The sequence below is a fragment of the Epinephelus fuscoguttatus genome, linkage group LG3 (genome assembly GCF_011397635.1).
Source record: "Epinephelus fuscoguttatus linkage group LG3, E.fuscoguttatus.final_Chr_v1".
NCBI lineage: Eukaryota > Metazoa > Chordata > Actinopteri > Perciformes > Serranidae > Epinephelus > Epinephelus fuscoguttatus.
Window position 1 is genome coordinate 37,874,567 of NC_064754.1, and position 26,821 is coordinate 37,901,387.

Genomic DNA, 26,821 nt, shown 5'->3' on the forward strand with positions numbered 1-26,821 from the left:
TACAACTCATCATGGTGGCAATTATTTTCGCCCTGGTCACCATGATTCCCTGATAAATAGTAGAAATACTCCATCCACATTGCCTAAATCAAAGTGTTGGATTGACAACTTTCAGACAGCCAAAATGAATCAAACTAAAAAAGCAGATGCACCAGAGCTTGTCTGAACCGAAGCAAACAGGTTAAATGTGACAGTACCCCGAGACAAAGACGTAGGCTGCATTTCCACTGAATAGCAGGGCGTGGCATTGCTCAACTTGACTTGCTCTATTTTGGCTTTAGCACAAGTTGTGGGTAATACCTGGTACTTCTTGTGGTACCACCGCGGTTGAGGTCCAAGTGAGGCAAAGCCACTAAAAGGTGCAGTTAAAACCAGGGGTTTAAGTTCTCTGGCACAGCGCCGGATTTCCAGGGTGGCGAAGTTTCTGTCTGGCACGGGCAGAAGTGCTCTGCAGTGCAAGCATTTCACTCGCATTTGCCGGAAAAATGATTTAGGGGCACAGTGTGCGAGTAAACACAACCTACTGTTTACCATAATCGGCATCGGACGTATTTTCATCGATAACCGATCAAATGAATGTATTTGAAAACTCACTCCTTTGGCTCTGATATAGCCGTCTCCCTCCCTGCCTGTAGTCCCCACTGCACTGGGCTTCGTAACAATGTCCCGCCTACAGCCCCCTCTGATTGGTTACACGGCACAAGTGATAGCCAATCAACACTGACGCCTGTGCATGCTTTCACATCATGTCACATTGAGACACAGAGCACAGATGGAGCGGGAGAGGCTCCGGTAAGCCAGTGGTAATTATGAAGGTAAGGTAACAGAAACCAGACAGAAACGAAAGTTGCAATAAAAATCCTCTTTGCTGAAGTTTTAAAGTCACCACCACAACATTATATGATCTATTTCAATGATGACATGCTTGCCCAGAGGCGAAATTTCGACGTAACTGCCTATTTAATTCACATCAAGCACGATACAGTTTTGCAAACAGCCTAAATGATTTAGCTTCCAAAAATAAATAGCACCAAGGCAAAAAAGAGATGTAGGAGCCATAAGTCAAAAAGTCTGGTAACCACTGAAAGTTTAAACTTTATTTCTAGACTCATTATGCTATAAAAGTTTAATATGAAAATTAACTACTAAAGCTATAATCTTTTTGTTCGTTTTGATAATAAACACGTTCCTTTGCAACACATACATTTCTATTTCTTCATTTTGTGACCGCAACACCAAGCCCCCGGCTCCGGAAAAGATTTCAGATTTCAGGCACACAAATCTTCCGTGCTCCACATTTCAGGCACAAAATGTTTTCTTGCTTTAACCCCTGTAAAACACTCCGCACTTCTCAGAGAGAATCGTCACTAGAATCGTCAATGGTGCAACATGGGATATTCTGTGCAAACCCACCATTTTTGAATAGTGAAGCCACCGTCAGTCAGAACCGCAATTGTGTTATTCACTCAACCCAGATTTTAAAAAGTAACTGCCTGCAAAACTACGCTGTACACTACGCTGTACAATTGAGGAAGTGCAGATGTTTCCCTGTTTGCAGATAAAAGGATTCAGTGAGTGTTTCATTGATGATGTTGTGGCAGTTTCATGTGGCGTCACTATGCCGATCAGTTGTGAATCCTGTCCATAGTGAAGGGGCACTATCCACGGATATCCACAGATGAAAAAAAAAGAGAAAAGGACATGCTACCAAAAGACTTGTCTTGACATGGAGTCAAGAAAAGTCAGTCCATACCATGTATTGGAAATGCGGCATTAGTAGGATTACCTTTATCGACCAGGTTTGTCTTACTGTGCCCACTGACAAATTCTATGGTGTCAGCCATTATCTCATCAGTCAAACAGATGGTTAACATAAAGCTAAATACTGTTTATGGCTGCATACTGCTTGATATTGCCCTCTGCTTGGTTCCCAATATGGGCAAGCTTCTGAACGCTAGCCATGTCAAAATCACCATCTGCCGCACACATTTAAAATATTAAGTCTGGGAGGATTTTGGGTGAGAAAATCAGTTCCGCAGCCATTAAGCTGAGCAGCAGATCAAAAGTGACAGCATGGTGAAGCCTTTGTAAAAACCTTGTCATCCACCCATCAAATCAGCAGAGGGGCTGCAGAGATTAACACGGTCAACCGGAACATACATATGCATGGTGAAGCTGAAGAATAATGTGCTATGCAGCTTGGATGAGTCATCTTGGCTCACTGAGTATGATTTACATGCAGGATTATCTATTTAATCCGACTGAAGAAGTCACATTGTTGCATTGGTCTACGTGTATGCATTTCCTAGAATGGCTCAGTTTTGGAAGTGTCAATCACTTAAATTACAACAGCTCTGTGATCAGTGAAGTTGCTCTACTCTTGTGGAGAGGTGTGTGTGCAGTCAATTTAAAGAGCTAATATGAAATCATTAGACGGGATGTACAAATTAGTTGGGTCATCTATAGCAGTTCCGTGACCGTGGAGAGCGAAGGTTCGTTTCTCACTGGATTTGTCATCTATAAAGGTTAAAGAAAAAATTAGCCAGGGAGCCCCTCACAAAAATGTGGGGAAATTTTGTGAGAGCCCTATATCCAAAATGGCTGCCGTCAGCCAAGCTGGAAATTTAATGGTTTTTAATGGTTTTGCCCACAGTGCTGCATAATACATGGTTTCTGGGACTATTTGGGTCAAGTAATTCATAAATGATGTAGATTTATTGATTTGACCTTCAAATTCAAAATGGCTGCCAATTTTTGTCTCTTTAACCCTATGGGCCCTAGGCCTTTTTTGGAGTATTTTTCCTGCCTTTACTTTAAAGGTCATATCACAGTCATTATAAAGGCTACATACACATGCTATATCTTGTTTTTTTCAGTTTTTACTAAATTCTTACATTTTTACATGTATCTCACCATAGCAAGTTGGAAGTTGACATATTCTGCCATATATGAAGAGGGGAGACTCTCTGGAATCTGGCAATATAAGAACCATGATGCTGGGACATCACTGGCAATCATGTCTGTCTGGCACAAACCACATGTTTTGGACAGCTGTGAAGTGACAGAATGATCAATTCAACCACAAACCGATCAAAAGGAAGTCCTGAATGCGATAGTCGAACAGTTTTGAAAAAGCTTGTAAAGTAAAAAGCCATAAGTTCCGCTTGCGCTGCGTGTGCAGACTACAAAAACCTCTGAATTCAGAGAAGGGACGAAGAATGATCACAAAAGGCCAAAGAAACCCTGTGAATTTTTACGATCCAATCCTGAATACCTGCCTTAATCCCTTTTGCATCAGGGATCTGATCCATAACTCTCTGACTCCCTACCAGAACAGCACTTTTCATACTGCTGTCCCCGGAGCTGCTCTCCTGCCATGAACAGTCAGTTCAACGTCTGCCCGGTAAGCATGAACTAACACAGTAGCAATGCCAACATCCAACGCCAAGCTGTTAAACATTCTTGATGAACTCACACTGACACTGTAAAAGCTCAACTCTGTCATTACACCTATTAGTATGTGTCAGGTAAGGTGAGCCGTGTAATGCTAACAGATAGCCCTGTCACTGTTTGCACAGCTGGGGGACACTGACAACTGTCTCTGGTGTGGAGCTCACTTTTTAAACAAAACCCATCCCTAATATATACCTTACAACATAATGGCCAGTCCTAGGGTAAAAAGCTTTTACAAGCACTTGGAAAAGGGTGAATTCAACAAATCAATGACTGTATTAGTGAAATGTTGGTTTACTGCCCAGCTCTACATGCATATATCTTTTGCACATACATTGCACACATATTTCAGTTAAGACTTGAAAGGGTGAGACTGGTTAAGGTTATCACCCTTATGCTGCAAGACTGACCGAATCACTGTGCTTTCAATGTTTTGGCATTCACAAACTCCTGTATCTACAGCTTTATCTACTCAAACAGTGTACAGACAGTTGAGGTACGTGTTAGCGTTCAAGATAAGAGGGAAGACACTGGTTTTTAACCCTAAGGCAGAATGCAGAGTGTGTGCATCTGTGTGTGTTGGTCTGTGTGTGTGTGTGTGTGTGTGTGTGTGTGTGTGTGTGTGTATGTGTGTTGGTCTGTGTGTGTGTGTGTGTGTGTGTGTGTGTGTGTGTGTGTGTTTTACACTTTGCAAAAGGAGTTAAGATTACAGGCCAGCTGAAGCTTCATGAAAAACATAGACACTGTGACTGAGGGCAAAGTTGCTCTGAGCCACTAACTGAATGTCATTATAGCCTTTTAGCAGTATATTTAAGTTTGGTAAATAGAGCCAGTGTTATGCATGACATCTGCTGCATATATAATGCTTTAATCAGCGTACATGTATCTGTAATTTTAGGGAATCTCAGACAGTGTGAAATAAATCAAGTCTCTGCGTGATGGCATTAAATGAGGATGAAATTGTAGGGAGAGAGAAAAAAGATAAACAGAAAAGGAAGTAAAAGGTCAACACTGTCGACTTTTTTGTAAAGTCTCTGTTAAAACAAAATCTAGTGCAGGAACCTGAACTGACACAAGATTGAGGTCTCGTGTCCTGCCTCAGCTGCCTTACAGCTAACAAGTCATGAAAAGCAGGGAGAAAACGTGGGAAGAAAATGAAAGACATGAAGAAGAGACAGATAAGACAAAGACATCATACAAATGGAAAATCCTGCAAGGAACAAGAGGTTGAAACGAATGACAGAGCATGAACTCGTGGGAGCGGTTTGAAGGGGGGGGAATCACAGTTTGAGACACCTGTTCTGACAAGTTCTGACGAGACACTTAAGGCTGTGACACAACATAAACATTCTGCCTGCATCGCCACCAAAACCATGCTCAAAGACACATGTCAAGTTTACACTGGGATACCTTACAATATGCGCCAGTCTACATTTCTGTCAGCATCTCACAGGCAGACACATGCACAGACGTTTCACAAGACTTGCAGTGACAGTAACTTTAACCACAATGGTGAACGTACATTTAGCAGATACCTTGTCAGTACCAATTTTAAAAGAAAAAGAAAAAACTTAGAGAACCAAGAGAATATGAACAGCACAACCACTTGGCTTTGGTGTACTACAGTGTTTTTGTGGCACTGAAAACTCAAACTGCTTAATCAATTATTCAAACAGAAAATTAATTAGTGCTGAAAGTCAGAGATTCAACTCATCAGTCAGAAAACCCCTCGACTGAAAGTGATCGCTCCTTGCTTTCATGCAGAGCTATGGACACGATGGCAGCTTCTCAGAAGGGGAGAGGCTTTGCCCGGTTAGGCTCTGAGATGTTATTAGGGATGTCCCAATCCAGCTTTTTCCACTTCCGATCCGATACCGATATTACAGCCTTGAGTTTTGGCCGACACCGATACCGATCCGATCCAAGAGCGTATTATACATATTCACTTATTTTGTTGTCAGTCATGTTAGAAAAGGTTTGATCAAGCGATATGACTCTAACAAGAACAACTACTTAATCGGGTTAGTTAGAATGATCCGCAACAGTTGGTATGAGAAACTGACCCGTTGCTAACAGGGTTAAATAAACAAACTTTAAACTTGAACATTAACTTTAAATAAAAAATATAGCTGGTTTGCACGACAGACAACACAAGAAATCTTTAAAATGTCTAACACTGAAATTAAAATAGCAGCAAGACTCCACACACTTGTGCTTTAACACCCTAATAAATAAAAAAAAGATTAACACCACAAGACATTGTTGACATTTAACAAACAATGCAGCCTTTCCTTTTCAGTTATTTTAGTAGTGTCAATGCAAGCCTGGTGCTGCTGTTTCCTGGGACCAACAGAGGGGACAAAAAAACCACACACAATATTGTACAACTATTTAAACAAGCAATAGTCTATCCATGGCTCCGATTTCACTAATTGTGCCCAAAACAATGCCATCAGTGCTCTTTACTTAAACAGTAAGCGTGTAAACCAAATAAAAATATCACTCTCAAAAAACCAGAGCAGAAAACAAATAGTCAGTTAACTAAATTGACCGCTACTCTTCCTACCCTCCGTGTGTATCTGCCGTCTGCATGCTGGCCTGGTGGATTGATAGTAAGAGCTGGAGCGGATCACTGGAATGGACTGCTTGAATTGCAGAGTGCTGGGCTGGTCGGAAAACCTGGATCGGACTCTATGAAAAACTGGAGTTCTTGGATCGGCATTATTTCATGCAGTCCGATCCGATGCCAATGCACGTTTTTTGCTAATATCAGCGGCCGATATCGATTCGCATATCGGATCGGGACATCCCTAGATGTTATCCTCCGCTTTCTGCATGAAAGTGATGAATTTACAGCTCATAACATCACCAACAAAACAGTCTCTGGCTTTTGTTTGATATCTAGTGTTGGCAAAAAAAAAAAAATACATTTCTGATCTGTCATTAGCCTGATTAGATTGTTTACTATATAACAAGAATGTCACTGTCAGACTCAACGTCCCACTGAACCCAACTCAAACTCTCAAATTCTATAAGGAAATACTAGCAACCAATAGTTGAATATTTGTATTGAACAGCTAAATCTGATTCTATTGACATAATTCGGGCACAGCCCTAACATTGGCACAATTTTGCTGATCGGATAATAGTCATTTATCAAGCAAAAATGCCAAAGGTTGTCTGTTCCAGCTTCTTAAATATGAGGATTTGTTGCTTTTCTGTTATTTAAAATTACTGTAAACTGAACTATAATTACTGCCTTGCAGTTGTATGCCTCCACGCACAAGTCAAGTTGCACTTACAGTTTACATCCATGAATGTGAAAACGTGTGTTTCACACACATCTTCCCTTCAGCAACACAGGAGATCTATATAATCAGCACAATTTCAAATGGGCACCCAAGATTAGAGTCACCAAGTCAGTATCTGACCAAATGTCTCCTATTCTGTTCCTCAATTATGACATTAAGTAATTTCAGGCACGGTATGACATCGCTGCTTGTTCTCGTGATATTTCGGCCGCGCTTTGGAAAGCAGAGCTAAATGGTAAACAAACATGGCACCACACCGGTAAGGTAAGACAACACGTTTACATGTCGTTTTCTATATGTTCTCTGACATTTATCCTAACGATATGAGGCGGTCTTTGTGGAAAAAAAGCTTGTTTAGTGGACTAACTTTGCACTAGTTAGTGTATACCCGTTCACTTACGTTTTAACAGGTCTGACGCTACTATGCGCCCCGGCTGTATCTAGGCTAATGGCTAACATCCTAACTATTATTTTTATGTCACTAGTCACTTGGAACAAATTTAGGACGATAGGAGACAGGTTGAAATAAACCAAAATTTCCCTTTAAGCAGTTGTGACTGGAAGGATTTTACAAAATTTGGCCGGATGTCTCTTTCATTAAAACCATATGGACGTTCAAATGTGGTTTCCATCCAACAGCAGCAATTTGGAGGCATAGTGCACCTGCAAAATGTCACTGAAATAAAGGCAAAGCGATCTTCTTTTAAACCCAAAGTGGCGCTGCCTCCTCTGCTCAGTGACGCACTCTGTCAATGTGGGGCTTTAGTGAAACTGCTGGCTGCATGTTATTTGTACATGCTGCTTTGTGGTTTAATCACTCATCATGCTGTGAACTAGGAAGAGGTTCAAATGTGTTAATGGAAAGCAGGTTCTGACGGGTGGCATTCCCACAGCGCTACGGATTACAATAAACAAAGGACGTGAATTGTATCTAGCTTGAGGGCCAGTCAATTAAAAAATGCTTTGTATGATGATACTGTTATTGCCCGTTAGCTCAGGATGTTTTTTACTCACAAGTTAGAGCACACAGTGCCGTAGCACACCCATAAACCACAGGAAAACTCACTCACTGTGATACTTTTCATTGACTTGGCCTGTTTTTGATAGAACTATTCTAGGATTTTTCTGCTAATGAGTTTTCTGATTCCCCATGTGCACACATGCAGTTGGTAAGTTTTCTATTTGCACTTGCAGAGAGTGTGTGTAAGACATGTATTGGCTTGCTTCAGTGATTCGTCTGTCTGTGTGTGCAGGATTAGTGTGTGTGTGTGTGTGTGTGTGTGTGTATGTGTGTGTCAAACAGGTTTGGACAGGAATGCAGGACTGGTGTAATCCGGTCTCGGTTCATTTTCGCTATTGTCACCGAGTCAAAAGCCTGAAGGCCTGTGTGCCTCGGGGCCTCGTAGCTCAGTTATGATTACACACATTTTATCTCCCAAAACACAGAGCAGCCTAAATCAGAATTAAACCACATCAGTACAACACAGTGCGTCATTACAAACATATCTGTAGGTCATTCGCTACCAGCTGATAAGATGTTGCAATGTTGAGTCGTAGAGTTTATGTCAATCTCTAATGCAAGGGTGCCCAGTCACCTTGTAAATGTTTAGTCGGGCAACGTAATGTTTAACTTTTCTCCTTCCTCATCATCACTGCGGACAAATAAACTTAATTCCAGCCCGTCATTTAAGAAATTACAGAGACAGTTCACTTGTTTTTCAACCTGCAGCTGTTCACCATCTCTGAGATTGTAGTTGTGAAGGCAATGAAGGATGAATTACTTCAAAAATGATTCAAGATTCAGAAATGTAGGAAATGTTTACTTCAGCACTGATGGCATTAAGGAGTATTGATTACAATCAAAATCCCATCTATAGCAGCAAAATGTAAATGGGCTCAGCTCAGACCCAATCTCAGCTATGCAGTGATTTGACTTACCTCTGCGATTAGCTTGGTGTCAGATATCTCTCCCTGAGGTAGCAATCAAAGAAAAATCCTCAGTTTTATATTTTTTATTTAACTTCAGTAGTTTGACCACCAAGCTAAAAGATGTGGAAAAAATCTCTTCTGCTACCCCCTCTCTTTAATATCTTGCTTGAAATTCAGTTAACTGGTGTCTCTTTGGAAATTTCAAACAGAATTATTTGCCATTTGAACAGACCTGATGATCTGTTTATATTCACAAAGTTTTGTATTAAGATACTTGGTATGCAATTGGATTTACCTCATCATTCTTAGGTTTCACCTCTTCCCTTCACTCGACTGTCTTTCAATTCTCTCACTTAAATCAACTTCTCTGTCTCCCATTTTCTCTTTCAAGCAGCTACAAGGAACTTTCATTTCGTATTGATTATGGTGGCTGCCACAGTGCATCCATCAGTTCCACCGCCTTGTGCCGTAAAAATATTACTCTGACTAGCACGTGCATTTGTTTACGAAATTAGTAAGAAAAAGATGCAACTTATTTTCAATACTACTTTGCTTTCTTAAACAGCTGTTTGGAGTATGCATAACAATGACCTAATGTATCTTTGTGTCAGATTAATAACTGGTATATGATGAACCATCAAAGTAAATTCATATATTGATGTAATACCATGTCGGTAAAGTATTTTATAAATAAAATTGACATATTACATTGCGGCCTTAAGGGGTACTTATACTTGTAGTCTACGCATGTTGCCTACACCTTTGTGAGCATTTAAACTTACGCAGTGTGGTGTCTGTGTCACTCTGCAGTTATACCTCCAAACACTAGTCGGCGGTGGGTTTCTGTGAAGTGCTGTCAAGTTTAGTTGATTCAAGTCATGCCCACAACACACATTAAACATGGCATAATAGAGACAATTTCAAACATAAGTACACAAAGCAGCTTCACTATAACTCGCAGCATTCTCAGACAAATCACTTGTCTTTTGCTGGACACATTTTCCCCACAAATACAATGTGCTAATGTTTTTAGCACAAGCCTATGGTATTTTACATTGTATAAATTAGTCTAGCGGCTAGCAGACTTTTTTTCTCTACTCATATGAAGCCAGGGACAACAGCAACATTTACTAAAGGTAACGGTACAAAATTCGTCTCCATTACAACTCACAAGGTTCACCAACAAAACAACTGTCTTATACTAAACATGTTTTTCAAACAAATGTAACATGCTAATGTTATTAGCACAAGCCTATGGTATTTCACATTGTATAAGTTAGCCTAGTGACGAGTGGAGATTTCCTCTGCTCATATGAAGCCAGGATAAATCCCAAAGTATAAATCCTTGAAGGATAAATCACACACAAGACTATTTTTGTAGAGGCTTATTATGTCTTATTGTCTTGTGAAATAAAAGTAAATAAAAGCTTCCTTTCCACTGAAGAAAATGGTTTCAGCTTATAAAAATAGACAGGAGGTCTCTGTTGCTGCGATGTGTAGTTACATTTCTGGAGAGGTGCATGTTAGGCTATGGCGTAGGGTATGACTCTACGTCAACGCAGAGCCTACGTTGTAGGTACAGCGTCAATTCCACACAGAAGTATAAATCCCGCATTAGACACGAAGAAGAGGGCCAATTCTGGACCGTTTTTTGAACTCTTTCAAATCCCACAATTCTCTACATCTGATGAAGGACCAACCAAGGTTTAGATGTGTTATTGCTCTCCCATCTAGGTTTCCTTTTTGTTCTTTGGTCAGTTCTTTTCTTTTTCTCTTTGCTGGTCCTGCCCCAGTATCAGCCATAACCACAAAATATAATGTCAAAAATCATGGTAAATGGACTTGCACTTGTATAGTGCCTCTCTGGTCCTCTGACCACTTAAAGCGCTTTTACACTCCATGTCACATTCATCCACTCATTCACATTTATACACTGGTGGCCAAGGCTTCCATAAAAGGTGCCACCTGCTACTCAGTTTAAACAATCACACACCCCCCCACACACACACCAATGGCACAGCCATCAGGAGCACTCTGGGGTCCAGTATTTAGCCCAAGAATATTTTGACATGCTGACTGGAGGAGCCAGGGATCGAAGACAACCCATCCTACCTCCTGAGCAACAGCCAAATAAGATTCTCTAAAGAAAAATCTCCTCCTGCTTCCTTTGAACTGGCTAACATAGTACTCACTGCCAGACTTTGCTGGTGAAATTATAGGCATACATAGGCATAGGTGAACATATAGGCTCTTATGATCTGTGCCATAAGTCATCCGATTTTGTGGGGATTACATCCAGCAATTGGCATTACAAATAACGTATGTAGAAATAGCCACTCTTCTTATTGAAGGTCCCATTTGCTTATGTAGGTCATATATTGGCATTAGAATTAAATTGAGACTGTTTAATAAAAACTTTTTGTAGCTGCTGTAGTGTAATTTTAAAGATTATTATTTTCTATCAGCCCTCTCTGTAACTTTATGATTTTTTTTAATTAGCCTAATTTCAGATCCAGATCAGATTTCAGCTTCTTAAAAACTTGTTAAAATAATGTATGACAGTACTACAAGCCTTTCACAAATAATGTACAAAGTACTCAGCAAAACTTGTTTATAGTACAGCCCCCTCTTGTAATATGTTAAAAGAACAGCAGGAAAACTTAGATAAACAGTAACTAGTCTGTCAGATGGACAACTTAATATCTGACCTTCCATGTGAGTCTTGAACATTGTCGAAGTATCTGGGCTGTTAAAATGAACTGACTCAAATATCTGAAATTCTTCGACTAAAATTAATTTTTCACCCACGTCTGGTTGCAAAGCCATTTGTAACAGGGTTAAAGGTGTTGGCTGGTTCCCAGGACCGGACACTGGGGTTTCATTAACAACTCTGTCAACAGCACTTCACACCACCACCATGGCTGAACCTGGGTCAACAGGCTGGTTTAGAGGAATGCCTCTTCTTTTACATCATGAGTTCTTCAGGTTTTAGTTAAAACACGATCACAAGACACATAAAAATCTCAAAACACTTTATTGACCTTGGTAAGCAAATAATGTGTGTCCGCCATGGCTGGAGAATCTCGACTGAAATACGACAGATGGCTTTTGCAAATTACAGATACAGAATGAGGCTGACTTTAAGACTAATACTCTGATGTAGAGCTTGGTAAAAGTGTCCATTAAGCATTCACACCGGATTTTGGTAACAATACTGCAAAACACTGCTTAAAGAAAATCAAACAAAATCAGAGTGGGCCTGGAAACAATATTCAAAGCACACTTTGAAATAACAGAAAAAAAAAACAAAAAAAAAAAAAACAGAAAATAACAATATGTCATGGACACAATTATACTATTATGTTTCCATATTACACACACCACGCTGTGCCTTAACTTGTGCAAAAGAGTGATCCCATGTATGACAGGGCCACATCTTAATATGGACTACTGTTCCTTCTGGGTATTGCCTTTAATGTGTGATTGACAAATTCATTAATTAGACAGTCAGTCTTGAGAGAATGGCAACTTGTGCTGATAAAGCTGCAGTGTTAAGTGGTGCAACAAGAGTTGGAATATTTTGTTTAACTGAACGCCAGACAAAAAGCATGCCTCTAAGCAGAAAATCGTTAAGAAATTCCAAGCCTCCTATGATGATGAAAAAGGATGTTTATACTGTACATGAAGCGTAGAACAAAACCACACAAACAAAAGCGCCTTGGCACATCAGTCCATCTGTTGTTGGCATTTTGAGCAATTCAGCAACAGGTAAGCTTCTTCCAAATTAGTTGTGAACTGGCAGTGGTGAGACATTGTTTTTTACCATTTAACTGACTAGACAACAATATCACACATTAGCTGCAGCTTTGGAAGGATGTGTAACATTAGACAGCTTGCTGGCATCCCTAAATCGTGACAACACTTCCATGTCTTCCTCTCTCCCACCACAAAGATTTACACACTCACCATTAAAAATGTGGGCCTAATTTTGCAATTCATTAATGGCCTATTGTGTTGAATCAATTTAGTGCATGTAACCTAGAACAATACATGCACTTGTGCTTTCCAATATTTAAAATACATACCCGCATTCAGTAAACAAGCGTCATTCAGGTAGTTGTTGCTGACTGTGTGCGGCCCCTCTGAACTGTGCTCTATGGCTAACCAGTCATTGTAACCTAGTAACCACAGCCATGGCTATTTGTTTTTGAGTGGCATCTTGAGGTTGAATTATTTATGTTGTCTTCTTTGTTTCATTTGCTTTCTAGAGTAGGCCTACATTAGATGTACACTCAGTTGCCAGTTTATTAGGTACACGTACACCTAGCTGAAACTATCCTACCTTCATCAAGGTTATAATGTTTCATTTTTGTTGTAACTGTTTATAGTGGTCTTGATTTAACCTTATGGTCATTTTGGAGGATGTATTTTGTGATGCTGTCGAGTTGTAAAGAATTAAAATTAAAAAAAAAATAAAATACATATATATACAGTACAGGCCAAAAGTTTGGACACACCTTCTCATTGAATGCGTTTTCTTTATTTTCATGACTATTTACATTGTAGATTCTCACTGAAGGCATCAAAACTATGAATGAACACATGTGGAGTTATGTACTTAACAAAAAAAGGTGAAATAACTGAAAACATGTTTTATATTCTAGTTTCTTCAAAATAGCCACCCTTTGCTCTGATTACTGCTTTGCACACTCTTGGCATTCTCTCCATGAGCTTCAAGAGGTAGTCACCTGAAATGGTTTTCCAACAGTCTTGAAGGAGTTCCCAGAGGTGTTTAGCACTTGTTGGCCCCTTTGCCTTCACTCTGCGGTCCAGCTCACCCCAAACCATCTCGATTGGGTTCAGGTCCGGTGACTGTGGAGGCCAGGTCATCTGCCGCAGCACTCCATCACTCTCCTTCTTGGTCAAATAGCCCTTACACAGCCTGGAGGTGTGTTTGGGGTCACTGTCCTGTTGAAAAGTAAATGACCGTCCAACTAAACGCCAACCGGATGGGATGGCATGTCGCTGCAGGATGCTGTGGTAGCCATGCTGGTTCAGTGTGCCTTCAATTTTGAATAAATCCCCAACAGTGTCACCAGCAAAACACCCCCACACCATCACAACTCCTCCTCCTCCATGCTTCACAGTGGGAACCAGGCATGTGGAATCCATCCGTTCACCTTTTCTGCGTCTCACAAAGACACGGCGGTTGGAACCAAAGATCTCAAATTTGGACTCATCAGACCAAAGCACAGATTTCCACTGGTCTAATGTCCATTCCTTGTGTTTCTTGGCCCAAACAAATCTCTTCTGCTTCTTGCCTCTCCTTAGCAGTGGTTTCCTAGCAGCTATTTGACCATGAAGGCCTGATTCGCGCAGTCTCCTCTTAACAGTTGTTCTAGAGATGGGTCTGCTGCTAGAACTCTGTGTGGCATTCATCTGGTCTCTGATCTGAGCTGCTGTTAACTTGCGATTTCTGAGGCTGGTGACTCGGATGAACTTATCCTCAGAAGCAGAGGTGACTCTTGGTCTTCCTTTCCTGGGTCGGTCCTCACGTGTGCCAGTTTCGTTGTAGCGCTTGATGGTTTTTGCGACTCCACTTGGGGACACATTTAAAGTTTTGCAATTTTTCGGACTGACTGACCTTCATTTCTTAAAGTAATGATGGCCACTCGTTTTTCTTTAGTTAGCTGATTGGTTCTTGCCATAATATGAATTTTAACAGTTGTCCAATAGGGCTGTCGGCTGTGTATTAACCTGACTTCTGCACAACACAACTGATGGTCCCAACCCCATTGATAAAGCAAGAAATTCCACTAATTAACCCTGATAAGGCACACCTGTGAAGTGGAAACCATTTCAGGTGACTACCTCTTGAAGCTCATGGAGAGAATGCCAAGAGTGTGCAAAGCAGTAATCAGAGCAAAGGGTGGCTATTTTGAAGAAACTAGAATATAAAACATGTTTTCAGTTATTTCACCTTTTTTTGTTAAGTACATAACTCCACATGTGTTCATTCATAGTTTTGATGCCTTCAGTGAGAATCTACAATGTAAATAGTCATGAAAATAAAGAAAACGCATTCAATGAGAAGGTGTGTCCAAACTTTTGGCCTGTACTGTATATATTAGGGGTGTAACGGTACACAAAAATCTCGGTTCGGTACGTACCTTGGTACACAAGTCACGGTTCGTTTTTTTTCGGTACAGTAATGAAAAAAATAGACAACTATTAAATATCTTTTACTTATTGGTAAACTTATTAAAACATACCACCACAGCAGTTAACTCTTTTTACACAATTTTTGAATGAAAATAGAAATATAAAAGTGAAAAATAAAATCCTGCTGTTTTTTTTAACATATTTTTTGAATGAAAAATATAAATATACATTTCTGCTTTAACAGGTTTACTCAATTAAAATAAAAAGTATAGGGCAGCTGGTCAGCTTTAAAGCCTGCTCAGATTCAGTTTTACTAGGAACTTACTTAGCTTCCCCACTTTGTTAAAGTGCAGGAAACAAAACATGCTTATATCTAAAGTGCAACTTAAACAATTTTACTCAACTCCAATGGCGTTGATTATTTCCTTAGCGAGATGGTCAGGGAAACGCTCTTTCTTTTTAAACGACGACGATATCGTAGTTTCCACCAGACTGCTTTTTCTAGTCGTGCCGGTTAATGTTCAAACTCGGGTGGTGCCGCTTTAGATGCGTTAGCATGTTAGACGTGTTTCCAAGTACATACCCGACCGCTGTTCTGCAGTGCTGGCACACTGCTTTTGTCTTGTCCACTTGTTTATTTCCATCTTCGTATTTTACCCTGAAACCAAAGTGTTCCCAAACGGAGGACTTAAGGTTTGCGGGTGGGTCTTCAGGTTCGTCAGGCTTACTTGCCATGTTGTCAAAATGCCAGAATGCGCTGCACAAAGTGAAAGGAGATTTACAGGACTCGGTCCATCACTCAATTATGTCCGTCGGGGAACTAGATATTTTAAATAGTTCGGCTCGCAAAAACGGAATTAAAATAAAACAAAGTAAAATAAAATAATATCCTGCGCCCAATAATTCAGTACAGGGTCGTGCTGAACCGAAAGTCGCATACCGAACGGTTCGACACAAATACGTGTACCGTTACGGCCCTAATATCTATCTATCTATCTATCTATCTATCTATCTATCTATCTATCTATCTATATCCTCTAGCTAGCTGGCATGTTTAGTTACATTATATCTCACTGATCCCTATATATATATCCTTCTGACAGCCATTTGTTTCGTACCTACAGTATAACTGTGCTACTTTGTATCCTTTTGCATTTTGATAAGTTCTATTGATTAGTTGGTTGATATGCTCTAGTCCAACTAAGTCCTCATTGGTTGGACAATCGCACAATTACTTTAACTCTTGTCATGTGTTCATCAAAGCATTTCTTTTACAAGCTAAAAACAACAGTTGTTGTTGTTGTTGTTTGGCATTTGTCCTCTGTCATGATGGTTATATTATATGTTTACAAGGCTTGTGGTTACAAGTTATAATATTCTACCGTGACTGAGGGTTTTTACAGTGCAATAGCTAAGTGAGGGTATATGTTGACTGTATTAAATGTTATGTTGGTTATACTATAGAAATTATTTATTGCTTGTGTTAAGTCTATTATTAGAATTAGAAGAAGAATTAGAAGTCTATGAAGCACAACGGTGATGTTGTTGGAGCTGGCCGATGCTACGCTATGATTGGCCAGTCTGCGTTGGAGAGGCGGGACTTAGCAAAGGGTCAATTAGATATTTTTCCTATGATGTTCAGCCCTACAATCCACTAAAGTGCAGGGAAGGGCTTCTGTAATGGAGACTGCAATCTTGGAAGAGACTTTAAAAAGGAATTCGTGAGAAAGGTAAATGCTTGGAAGCTAAGAAGCTAAAATATTATCCTGTCAGACACGGCTTAGGTCTTTCTTGAACTTATCTCTTCAGACCATTACCTCCACAACCGTAACACATTACTTAACTGTCTAATCCTTGTCTGCTTGATTAATACATTGTTGCCGGTGTCAAAAGAAGGGCATGTGTACTGTGTGCAACAGACATAAAGTAAACTGAAGGTGGTAAATGTTTTTCTATCCTCCTTCTCTCTCCAACTGTCAGCTAGGATTTCGGAGGCTTTGAGTCAACAGATTATTGCAAATGAAAGGAATACCACACGCAGGCACACACAAGCAGAACGATTTAAAGAGCGGCATCTGAAAACTGCCTCCTGTGCCGAAACAAGACACAAAGACAAAAAGTAATAGAGGACACACAAAAGGACAATTTTGTGAAAATCTGGCTGTAGTTCAGACTTGAATGTTGATGCAGGGCTGGTATGTCAGGTATGTTACTGTAGGACTAACATAGTGACATAATGCAGAAACACGCTGTGGGACAGATGAGTTCACTGGTGAGAAATTTAGCATTTGTCTAAGTTTTAATATTTCTCACCACTGAAAATTAGCCCATCGCACACGTCACTTACACAGACTCCAGTTATCTCCACCCATTTTACATATGAATATCAGTTCACTCATCGTTGTTAGAACAACGCAGAGAGCTTACCAAAGTTGGGGAACATAACCCCAGTGGTGTCAGTGATGTCATCAATATATCTGATATCTTTGCCCCTGTTGGATTTTGAACTTCCTTCTTTGAATCTCATTCTTTGTATGTCATCCAATTTTTCAGAAATGAAACTAGGGCCGAGTATCACCTCCAATTTCCTGAATCTATTTGAATCCAGTTCACAAGGTCTGAATGCCATTCAATTTCTACGTCAGTTCAGTATCGATTCAATGAGGGACATTTCAGTTACAATAATGCAAATGCCTTCTTCAGTGGTGTTTGTTACAGATCGGATATCTTTGGAGATTGTGTATGTGGGTGATGTCTCGTTTAATAGTTTCAGAGATTTGTGGTATTTCCACAATATTTGACCACAGTTTTGCACATCTTACAGGGCAGATAGATTTTCTAAAACCCAACCCTAACTGAAATACTAAATTTAGACAGAAACCCTTTAAGATGGAAACTGCAGTTTAAATAGATTCTCAGAGTAACATTAACCAGAACAAAGTCATGGTTGGAAAAAGCACAACCATGTTGCATGTTAGTGAAGATTCTCAGTCATCCAGGTCATGGTAATCATAAGGCGACTTGCATGCGTTTCAAGAAACGCAAGCAAGTCCAGTTGCCTATGATATAGCACTTGTGAACGTGTTGCAGAATATTCCACTTTTAGCTACATTAACACAAAGCATGCTACATAATACACTGAACAAAAATATAAACGCAACACTGGTTCAGAAAACCAGTCAGTATCTGGTGTGACCACCATTTGCCTCACACAGTGCAACGCATCTCCTTCACATAGAGTTGATCAGGTTGTTGATTGTGGCCTGTGGAATGTTGGTCCACTCCTCTTCAATGGCTGCGCGCAGTTGCTGGATATTGGCAGGAACTGGAACATGCTGTCGTATACGCCGATCCAGAGCATCCCAAACATGCTCAATGGGTGACATGTCCGGTGAGTATGCTGGCCATGCAAGAACTGGGATGTTTTCAGCTTCCAGGAATTGTGTACAGATCCTTGCAACATGGGGCCGTGCATTATCATGCTGCAACATGAGGTGATGGTCGTGGATGAATGGCACAACAATGGGCCTCAGGATCTCGTCACGATATCTCTGTACATTCAAAATGCCATCAATAAAATGCACCTGTGTTCGTTGTCCATAACATATGCCTGCCCATACCATAACCCCACCGCCACCATGGGCCACTCGATCCACAGCGTTGACATCAGCAAACCGCCCCCCCCCACACGACGCCACACATGCTGTCTGCCATCTGTCCTGAACAGTGAAAACTGGGATTCATCCATGAAGAGAACACCTCTCCAACGTGCCAGACGCCATCGAATGTGAGCATTTGCCCACTCAAGTTGGTTACGACAACGAACTGCAGTCAGGTCGAGACCCCGATGAGGACGATGAGCATGCAGATGAGCTTCCCTGAGACGGTTTCTGACAGTTTGTGCAGAAATTCTTTGGTTATGCAAACCGATTGTTGCAGCAGCTGTCCGGGTGGCTGGTCTCAGATGATCTTGGAGGTGAACATGCTGGATGTGGAGGTCCTGGGCTGGTGTGGTTACACGTGGTCTGTGGTTGTGAGGCCGGTTGGATGTACTGCCAAACTGTCTGAAACGCCTTTGGAGACGGCTTATGGTAGAGAAATGAACATTCAATTCACAGGCAACAGCTCTGGTGGACATTCCTGCAATCAGCATGCCAATTGCACGCTCCCTCAAAACTTGTGACATCTGTGGCATTGTGCGGTGTGATAAAACTGCACATTTCAGAGTGGCCTTTTATTGTGGCCAGCCTAAGGCACACCTGTGCAATATTCATGCTGTCTAATCAGCATCTTGATATGCCACACCTGTGAGGTGGGATGGATTATTGCGGCAAAGGAGAAGTGCTCACTAACACAGATTTAGACAGATTTGTGAACAGTATTTGTGAGGAAATGGTCTTTTGTGTGTATAGAAAATGTTTAAGATCTTTGAGTTCAGCTCATGAAAAATGAGAGCAAAAACAAAAGTGTTGCGTTTATATTTTTGTTCAGTGTATATGTTTACACATTATATAATGACTACTGGGATTTCTCAGCAATTTGTGCCAGAGGTTTCCCCTGAGAACAAACTATTACTTCTCACATCCACTGTTCCATCTCAATACCAATAAAAGGAAAAAAAAACATTTCTGTGTGGCCAGTGTCTCACTAATCTGTTGTTGTCAGGTGAATCATCTTTGTTGTCTGAGTCTAATCTTCTGTATAGCCATAATAATAACAGCCTGAAGCACTGTCACAGACAGTCACACCAATGGCAACATGAAATAAAAAGAGGGAGCATTAGGTACAACCAGTTCCAACCTTCAGGGTTGGAAAAACTGAAGCCAACGTTTAACTGCCAAAAGCTACAGTTCCTCTTATGGCCACTTGAGGCTGGCTCCAAAAGCGAGTGAAAACCTATAGAACCCAGTGTTAAAATGCCCAACTTAACAGCAGAAATAAACATGTTTACAGCCTGGTACAAAGAACAGTTTTGGTTTCTATAGCTAATTTACCCATTCAGGGGTAAACTTTTATCTAACTCACCCATTTAATGTTATTTGTTATTATTAAGGCTTAAATTTATGCATAATTCAGGCTGAGGCTTTCTGCCAGGCCTTACCTTGGGCTCTCAGTTAGGTCCACCTCTCACTCATCCTTAGCTCCACCCTCTCATTCAAATGTGGTCCACTAGGGTCACTTCTGGCTCCAAAAATCCAAGATGGCAACAGCCAAAGAACCAAACTCAATGAGTAGGTACAGCAGTGGCTGGAGCAGCTATGTGACCCACCCACAAGCTACATGAGTCGCCCACCATACCTACATGTCAGTCCAAGATCAGCCTCCTTCACCTCTTGGTGGACCTCATGGTGGCTATGTCCATTATTTTATACAGTCTATGGGCAGAACTGTGAAACATAATGTACTGTAATGTACACGGGGCTCATGCTTCCCAACCCATGTAAACAGCTTAGATGAAACACTAAAATATAGCAACAGCCACAGTGGAGTTTGTTTCTGATGACAGTGCTACATTACTGTATGCAAGAGGGATAGAGATGTGAAAATCCACTATCACTTCAACTAAGAATGGATGGTCAGACAGAGAGACAGACAGACAGACATGCTGGGGGCAATGTAGCAGTGAGGAATTTCCCTCCTGCTGGAAATCCATCCATCACCCAGTTTGCCAAGCAAAGAAGTGGTGAATTTCATTTCTCCCAGCTTCACTTTTGTCTCCTCCCCTTTATCTTGCTGACTTTTAATCTCCCACCACCTTGTTTAAGACTAACTCCCTAACTCCCTCCTGCTCTCTTCAACACGATTTGAAAAGATAAAATCCTCTGCTGATTGGTGGTGCTGACGACCACACAGTTTCTCCTGCCCTTTTATCTGTCTTTAACAGCTATCTCGCCCACTCCACCCGTTTCTCTTCCTCTTTGTACATTCGAGTAGATTTCTGCAGATTCAAAACCAAACCACTTTGCAAGTGATGGGCACATCAACCCAGGCTCTACGCTATATTTTGCATGCATCAAAGGAGAAAGCATTTTAGCTGAACAGTGACAAACAGGCCAGCAGATCAGACAGAAAAATCACTTTGAATTTGGCTTAATGCACAAAGCAACAGAAGTGTTACTAACACATGGAATATTTTATTTGCCTGTTGTGCAAGAGAGGTATGACCTCCACAAGCTCTGGGCTACACTTCATTCAAGATAGTGATTTTTAAGGCCAATACTGAAATTGATATTTGAGAGTTTAATAAAATCTGATCGATATGTCAGCTGAAATCAATTTTCCTTACACAAAGCTTTGTTTTCCAACTGCAACCAATAAATGTGCCAGGCAAGACATTGTACAGTTAAAAAAAAACATGTCACTTCTCTCTAGTGGACAAAACATATCAAACTGTATCTCTGGCATTTCTGTACTTCAACTTATTGGCATTTATTGCCTGATATGCTAAAATCAATTTTCTATCACAGCTTATCCTGTTGGGGGTCGCAAAGGGTCTGGAGCCTATCCCAGCTGACACTGGGCAAGAGGCAGGGTACACCCTGGACAGGTCACCAGACTACCACAGAGCTGACACATAGAGACAGACAACCATTCACACTCACAACTACTGCCAATTTAGAATCACCAGTTAACCTAACCTGCGTGTCTTTGGACTGAGGGTGGAAGCCGGAGTACCTGGAGAAAACCCACGCTGACACGGGAAGAACATGCAAACTCCACATAGAGGGACTCCCCCACCTCAGAGTTTGAAACCCCCACCCCGGGTTTGAAACAGTAACCCTCTTGCTGTGAAGCGACAATACTAACCACTGTATCACCGTGCCGCCATTGATATGCTAAAAATGATATCTGAATATTCGTTGTACTCTACTTTTTATGATAGCCAAAATGTCACAAATACTCCAAAGCCAAAGAATGACTTGTCATATATAAATGTCCTATATGTTACAAATAATGTTGAATTTTTTAAGATGAAAGACTGGAGCAGACTGCTGTGACTAATCAAAAAAGACAGCAGTGAGCTTTACTTAAAAGTGTCACTGTACAAGAATACACGACATGAACAGTCAGCAGTATAACACTCAATGGAGTCAAACAGCTGAAATGTGACAGCAGTAGCATAACCGAGTTAAAACTTGTGGTTAGAATATCGTTCCACCACAGCTGAATGACAAAACCAGTGATGAGGATGTAAAGCAAAGTCAGAAAGCTGACCATATCTCTTAACAGTAACACTAATAGCATCCAAGACATGGCCGTTGTGACTTTTAAGTTTAATGCATTCTTTATTTTAGACCAGGAGGCTTGTCTAAGGTTGACACAAGCTTATTTCATAATTATCCCAGGTCAGCGTCCTATTTATTGTGTCATTAAGCAGCAGTGCTGATCTGTAATCAGCTTTCCTCTTGCTGCTGTGACATTTACATTTCCATGTATCCTGTGCAGCGATTCTTTATGTTCAACTTTTCTTTGAAACATTCAACACAAGTATGCTTGTTAACAAACCCTCAAGAAAATAACTGTTTCCTGAGAGCCAAATTAAGCCAGAAGTAAGTAACACCCCCCCGGATATGGCCCCAAGGCCCTCAGTTCTTCCATCTGACAGAAGAAGAGCCGTGTCAGGAGCTCCTGCTGGGATCTCTGCTTGGAAATCAGTATGCTCAGCTGCATGCTAAGCAGGGTTTGTTTGATGGCTTGTAAGGCAGAATTGGGCTTTTTTTTTTTTATAAACGAAGCTATAGCACAGACCTAGCTGTGGTTATAAGTGATGAAACAGCTGTGTGTTTTGCCATAGAATAGGTGAGTCATCATACGTAGAAAAGTCAGACAACAAATGTGTGGTTGACCTGAGATACAGAACTTGAGATGTAGCTGATGCAGCTGCAACAGCAGCAAGGAAAGTGTCAAAAGATAGCTCCACTATCTTAACCACTGCATCATAAAACTGTTGTAAATGCCCTGCAGACTTGAGGATTTTGGATTTAATTACTCATAAAACTGCCTGAAAGAAACTTGCAGAGAAGAGCTACAGCTAGTGCTGAAAGAAATGTAAGACCCTGCGACTGTGCACACGTCATAACATATCTTTTCAGATAAAAACTACAATGACCATGATAAGGTGGTCATTGTAAACTCACAACTGTGCACAGATGTACTTCTCAGTAAAGTTAGTTCAGGTTCTAAGAAGCCAAAGAGTATAAGAAAACATTACTAGTGACATCTGAACAGACAAATTACATTGCAAAGGGTTTTTAATCAATATTTGACTCTTTGGTTTGCAGTGCTTAACAGAGGTCAGACAAGTCAACAGCTGCTGGGGCTGTCCAGCTCCGGCTGGGCTCACATCCACCTCCTGGCCCAGTTTCAAAAGGTGTCAACCCACCACGTACACCAAGCGTGTTAAAATTCATGCAGAAAAATGTTGGCCGAAAATACACTTACCTGCTCAAACGTGGCCACTTGGTGTTTTGACTCCAATAAACCGAAGAAGCACAACGAAACCAAGTAGAGAAGTGGATATATTTCACACACGATAAAAGGGGGCGGAAACGAGACAGAGGAATGCTCCTCGCAACGTGATTAGTGGCTAATTAGTTAGCAACAAAGCTAAAATACGACATAAACTTCCCCTTGTAGTTGAACACCTGAGTAGCCTCGCGCTGAGCTAGCTCACAAATGCGACGCTCGTCACGTGAACACAAAACTGTAGGACGCGCTGTTACGTTTATCAAACTTATGCGAGTATGTAGAGTTTGTTGTAGGGAGATAGTCGAGGCACTGATTAAAATAAACAAGGTGAAACCCTCCCGGCGAGTCGTTCTCACACTGCCTCCCTTCGTGTCCGAGCCCGTCTGTGAGGAGGACTAGAGTCGGTCTGTCCGGTGGTTACCTGACTCCAGTCATTACCGTGAGGCCAGCCCTCCAGACAGCAGCAGTAGCAGCAGCAGCAGCCTCATGTTTCCTGTTGTTGACGCTCTGAGTGAGTGAGTGCAGAGCAGATACACAGCTTTTAGTCGAAAGTAACAGGTTGAGATGCTTTCTGCTTTACTTAACGACCAATATGACATGCCATCTGGTGTTTGAAACCAATGTTGTAGAGAGAAACTTACAAGTCTCTGTGATGTTGACTTTTCTTTTTGGCTCCTTCAAGATGAGAGCTGTAAAACAAAGACCAAACTCAGTGTATTTGCATTTGTGTTTCATTTAAATGCTAACATTATTCTACTATCATAGCCTCGTGTGAATTTCAATTATGTTTTATGTTTCCTTTCTTATTGATAGACATCACATTTAGTGCATGTTTGGGTGCAAGTTATTACTCAATCAAAAAATGAATCTAACATCATCCTCACCATGTGGCCTGTCTTTTGGAGGTGCTTAAGTCCATTTCATTTTATCAGAAGTATTTTTTATGAAATGAGGCATCCGTGTCCCAAAAAGGTTATATTTGCATGGGAATCTTTTGAACTACATCTCATGAATAACATTTCAAGTAGAATATGGGCAAAACTATTACATGTAATGAAAAATGGTTCTGTGAACAAAAGCCATGCTTTGAAAGTGTGAAATCCCCTTCAGCTCAAATAAAGGATTTCACATCCTGCCTTTTTAACATGAAATGGGAATATGGGTGTAAAACGATTGCATTGCTTTTCTGATAACACAATGCTTTTGGGGAGTCCCCTTTTTGTGTGTATTTAGAGGTGGATTCTGGGTACAGTTTCACCCATTTTAAAACTGCAACAAGCACTGTTTAGTGTTAGTTCACATCCATTCATCATGGAAGAAAAGGACTTTAAATAGACTGAAAACTGAAAATTATTGACACTTTAGAGGAAAATAGTGACTAGAGGATATTAGTTGTTGATTGTATCTGTTGGATTAAACATTTTTCGACAATTGGATGCACGTATCGCATGTAAACAGCTGACTCTGTGTATATTTAGCTGTATTTTGGCATAGTTTATTGAAATATGAGCGACTGAAGAATGTAAATGTTATGAACTGACAGATGAGAATGGTGGATTAAGTTGCAGGTGTGGTTTGAAAAGGAGCTTCTTTTGAAATCTGTTTTCTCCCTGTGATACAGGGTCACTGGGAATCCTGTAAACAAGCAAGCGCTAAACCTTTGGGTGCACATTTCCAAGCTACCGGATGGACGTGTGTCGTAGTCCTAAGGTAGGATTGTTCCTTTAATTTAAAAGATCAATCAAGTGTAAGTACACTACATACACCACATTCATCTTAGTATGCTAAGGTGCAGGATTTCAGGTTGTCCACCTGCTATGTTGTATTTCTTGTGTTTTATTTGTGCATTATACTCTTAAGTTTTACAGTGTAGTTCGATACAAACAGATCAATTGCAATATTTATTTAGAAATAATTAAGTGGGAGCATATTTACATGTAACTACACTGGCCAAAGTTTGCTCAAACACAAAAACACACACACACACTCACACACTCACACACATGCAAGCATTTCCTGGAAATGTCCTGTTATTACATCATGTCATTTAATACCGACGTTTACCCTGCTGTGGGAAAGATAAAAAGTTTTGTTCATGAAAGACAGCAAGGACAGACCAAAGGCACCATTGAACTGCTCTATAACTCCATGAAATACAGCTAGGCCAAGCTATTTTTATGTATATTTCATTATAGCTTACTCGTGTTTAATTTATACTACAATATAACTCAGGTTCATTTTCAAATGATTAATTGCTTTTTTAATCTGGCCAAATCTAGGGTATGAACCCCTAAAGTACCATCATTACAACGTCTTTAGAGATGGTCAGTGTTCCAGCCACATGAATTACATCTTAGCTGACCTGGGCTGGATCTTCTTTATAATCCCATTTTGCTAAAAATCTGATTAATTCTTTATGGCTGAAATTCCCCAGTATGGCAATTTGAAGCGAGAATGTCCTTGGCTGTGATCCACAGTGATAGTGTATGAAATGAGCACATCCACTGACTCGGCCTACTTCTGATTCCCCAAGACAAGAAAGAGTCTTCACATGCACAGCCAGATAGTAGGAGCACACAGGCTCATATCACAGCTTTCCCTTAACAATATGGCAAACTGTCTTTTTTTCCCCCTCTGTCTTTTGTGTGTGTTTCTAGGGGGGAGGTATTTGTCAGTATAGCAATCACCATTCCTTCACAATACTGCATGCATGTGCTTTTGTACCTGTGTGTTCATGCGTACAAGTACCAGCACCTTCTAAACACTGCTCTTTGTTTGCTTGTGTGTGAGCTTGCATGTGCTTTTGAAGCGTACTGTAGAAAGAGCACCATTTGTGTCTGTGCGTTTGTGTTCTTGTGCATACAATACACATGTAAAAAGAGGATGAGATCAGTGGTTTCTAATGTGCGATTCATGTGGGTTGTAACAGTACAAGAATTTTAAAGTTGGATGCTATACCAGTTTTTAAAAAAAACATTTCAATACCACAGCAAAAAGAAAAAAATCCAAGGCACACAAAATAGGAATTTTTTTTCATTCTTTATTTTTAATTGACAACCTGAACACAGATCTGGTACAAAAAAAAGAAAATCTCACAAACAAGACGCCTCCAGTCACATGGTGGATTTATTGCAGGAGAGAATGTAAAAACAGCTTTAGATTGAGGACCAGATGATTTTCCGAAAAAATTTGATTGCAGATCTGTTTTTTATAGCTTCAGTGCTTTGATACCATCATATACTTAATCATGTACCTACTTAACAGAGATCATGTTGTTTTTTAAAATGGTCTCAGAAAGTATCAATACTTTAAAAACCTTGTGTTTGTGTGGGTTGCTTCGATTTTTCATCAACATTTTATAAGCCAAAAATGTCATGGAAACCATCAACAGAGCAGATGCTGGTTGAGAAGAAGCCATGAGCTTGTGTTGACCAGCTGAAGGACAGTTTCTCAGCTACACAAGTGCCATATAACTGAGTGTGAAAATACTTGATGTG

General features: G+C 40.5%; 2 protein-coding genes across 9 annotated transcripts in view; one reads left to right on the top strand and one right to left on the bottom strand.

Moving 5' to 3' along the window:
• Positions 1–23,826, bottom strand: part of palm3 (paralemmin 3) — a 56,657-nt gene extending 32,831 nt beyond the window's left edge. Inside the window, exon 1 of one of the 6 annotated variants that reach the window (XM_049567001.1) lies at positions 23,763–23,826. The gene's annotated coding sequence lies outside the window, so the exon portion shown is untranslated. Of the gene's footprint in view, positions 1–23,297 lie in introns of all 6 variants that reach the window. The other 5 variants (XM_049567009.1, XM_049566959.1, XM_049566991.1 and 2 more) reach the window with 5 other exon arrangements.
• Positions 23,720–26,821, top strand: part of plppr2b (phospholipid phosphatase related 2b) — a 77,169-nt gene continuing 74,067 nt past the window's right edge. For 2 of the 3 annotated variants that reach the window (XM_049567061.1, XM_049567030.1), the window contains exons 1-2: positions 23,720–23,835; positions 24,946–25,034. In XM_049567061.1, the coding sequence (XP_049423018.1) occupies positions 25,011–25,034 (24 nt within the window). In that variant the 5' untranslated portion in view covers positions 23,720–23,835; positions 24,946–25,010. Of the gene's footprint in view, positions 23,836–24,945; positions 25,035–26,821 lie in introns of those variants that run through there. The other variant, XM_049567052.1, reaches the window with a different exon arrangement.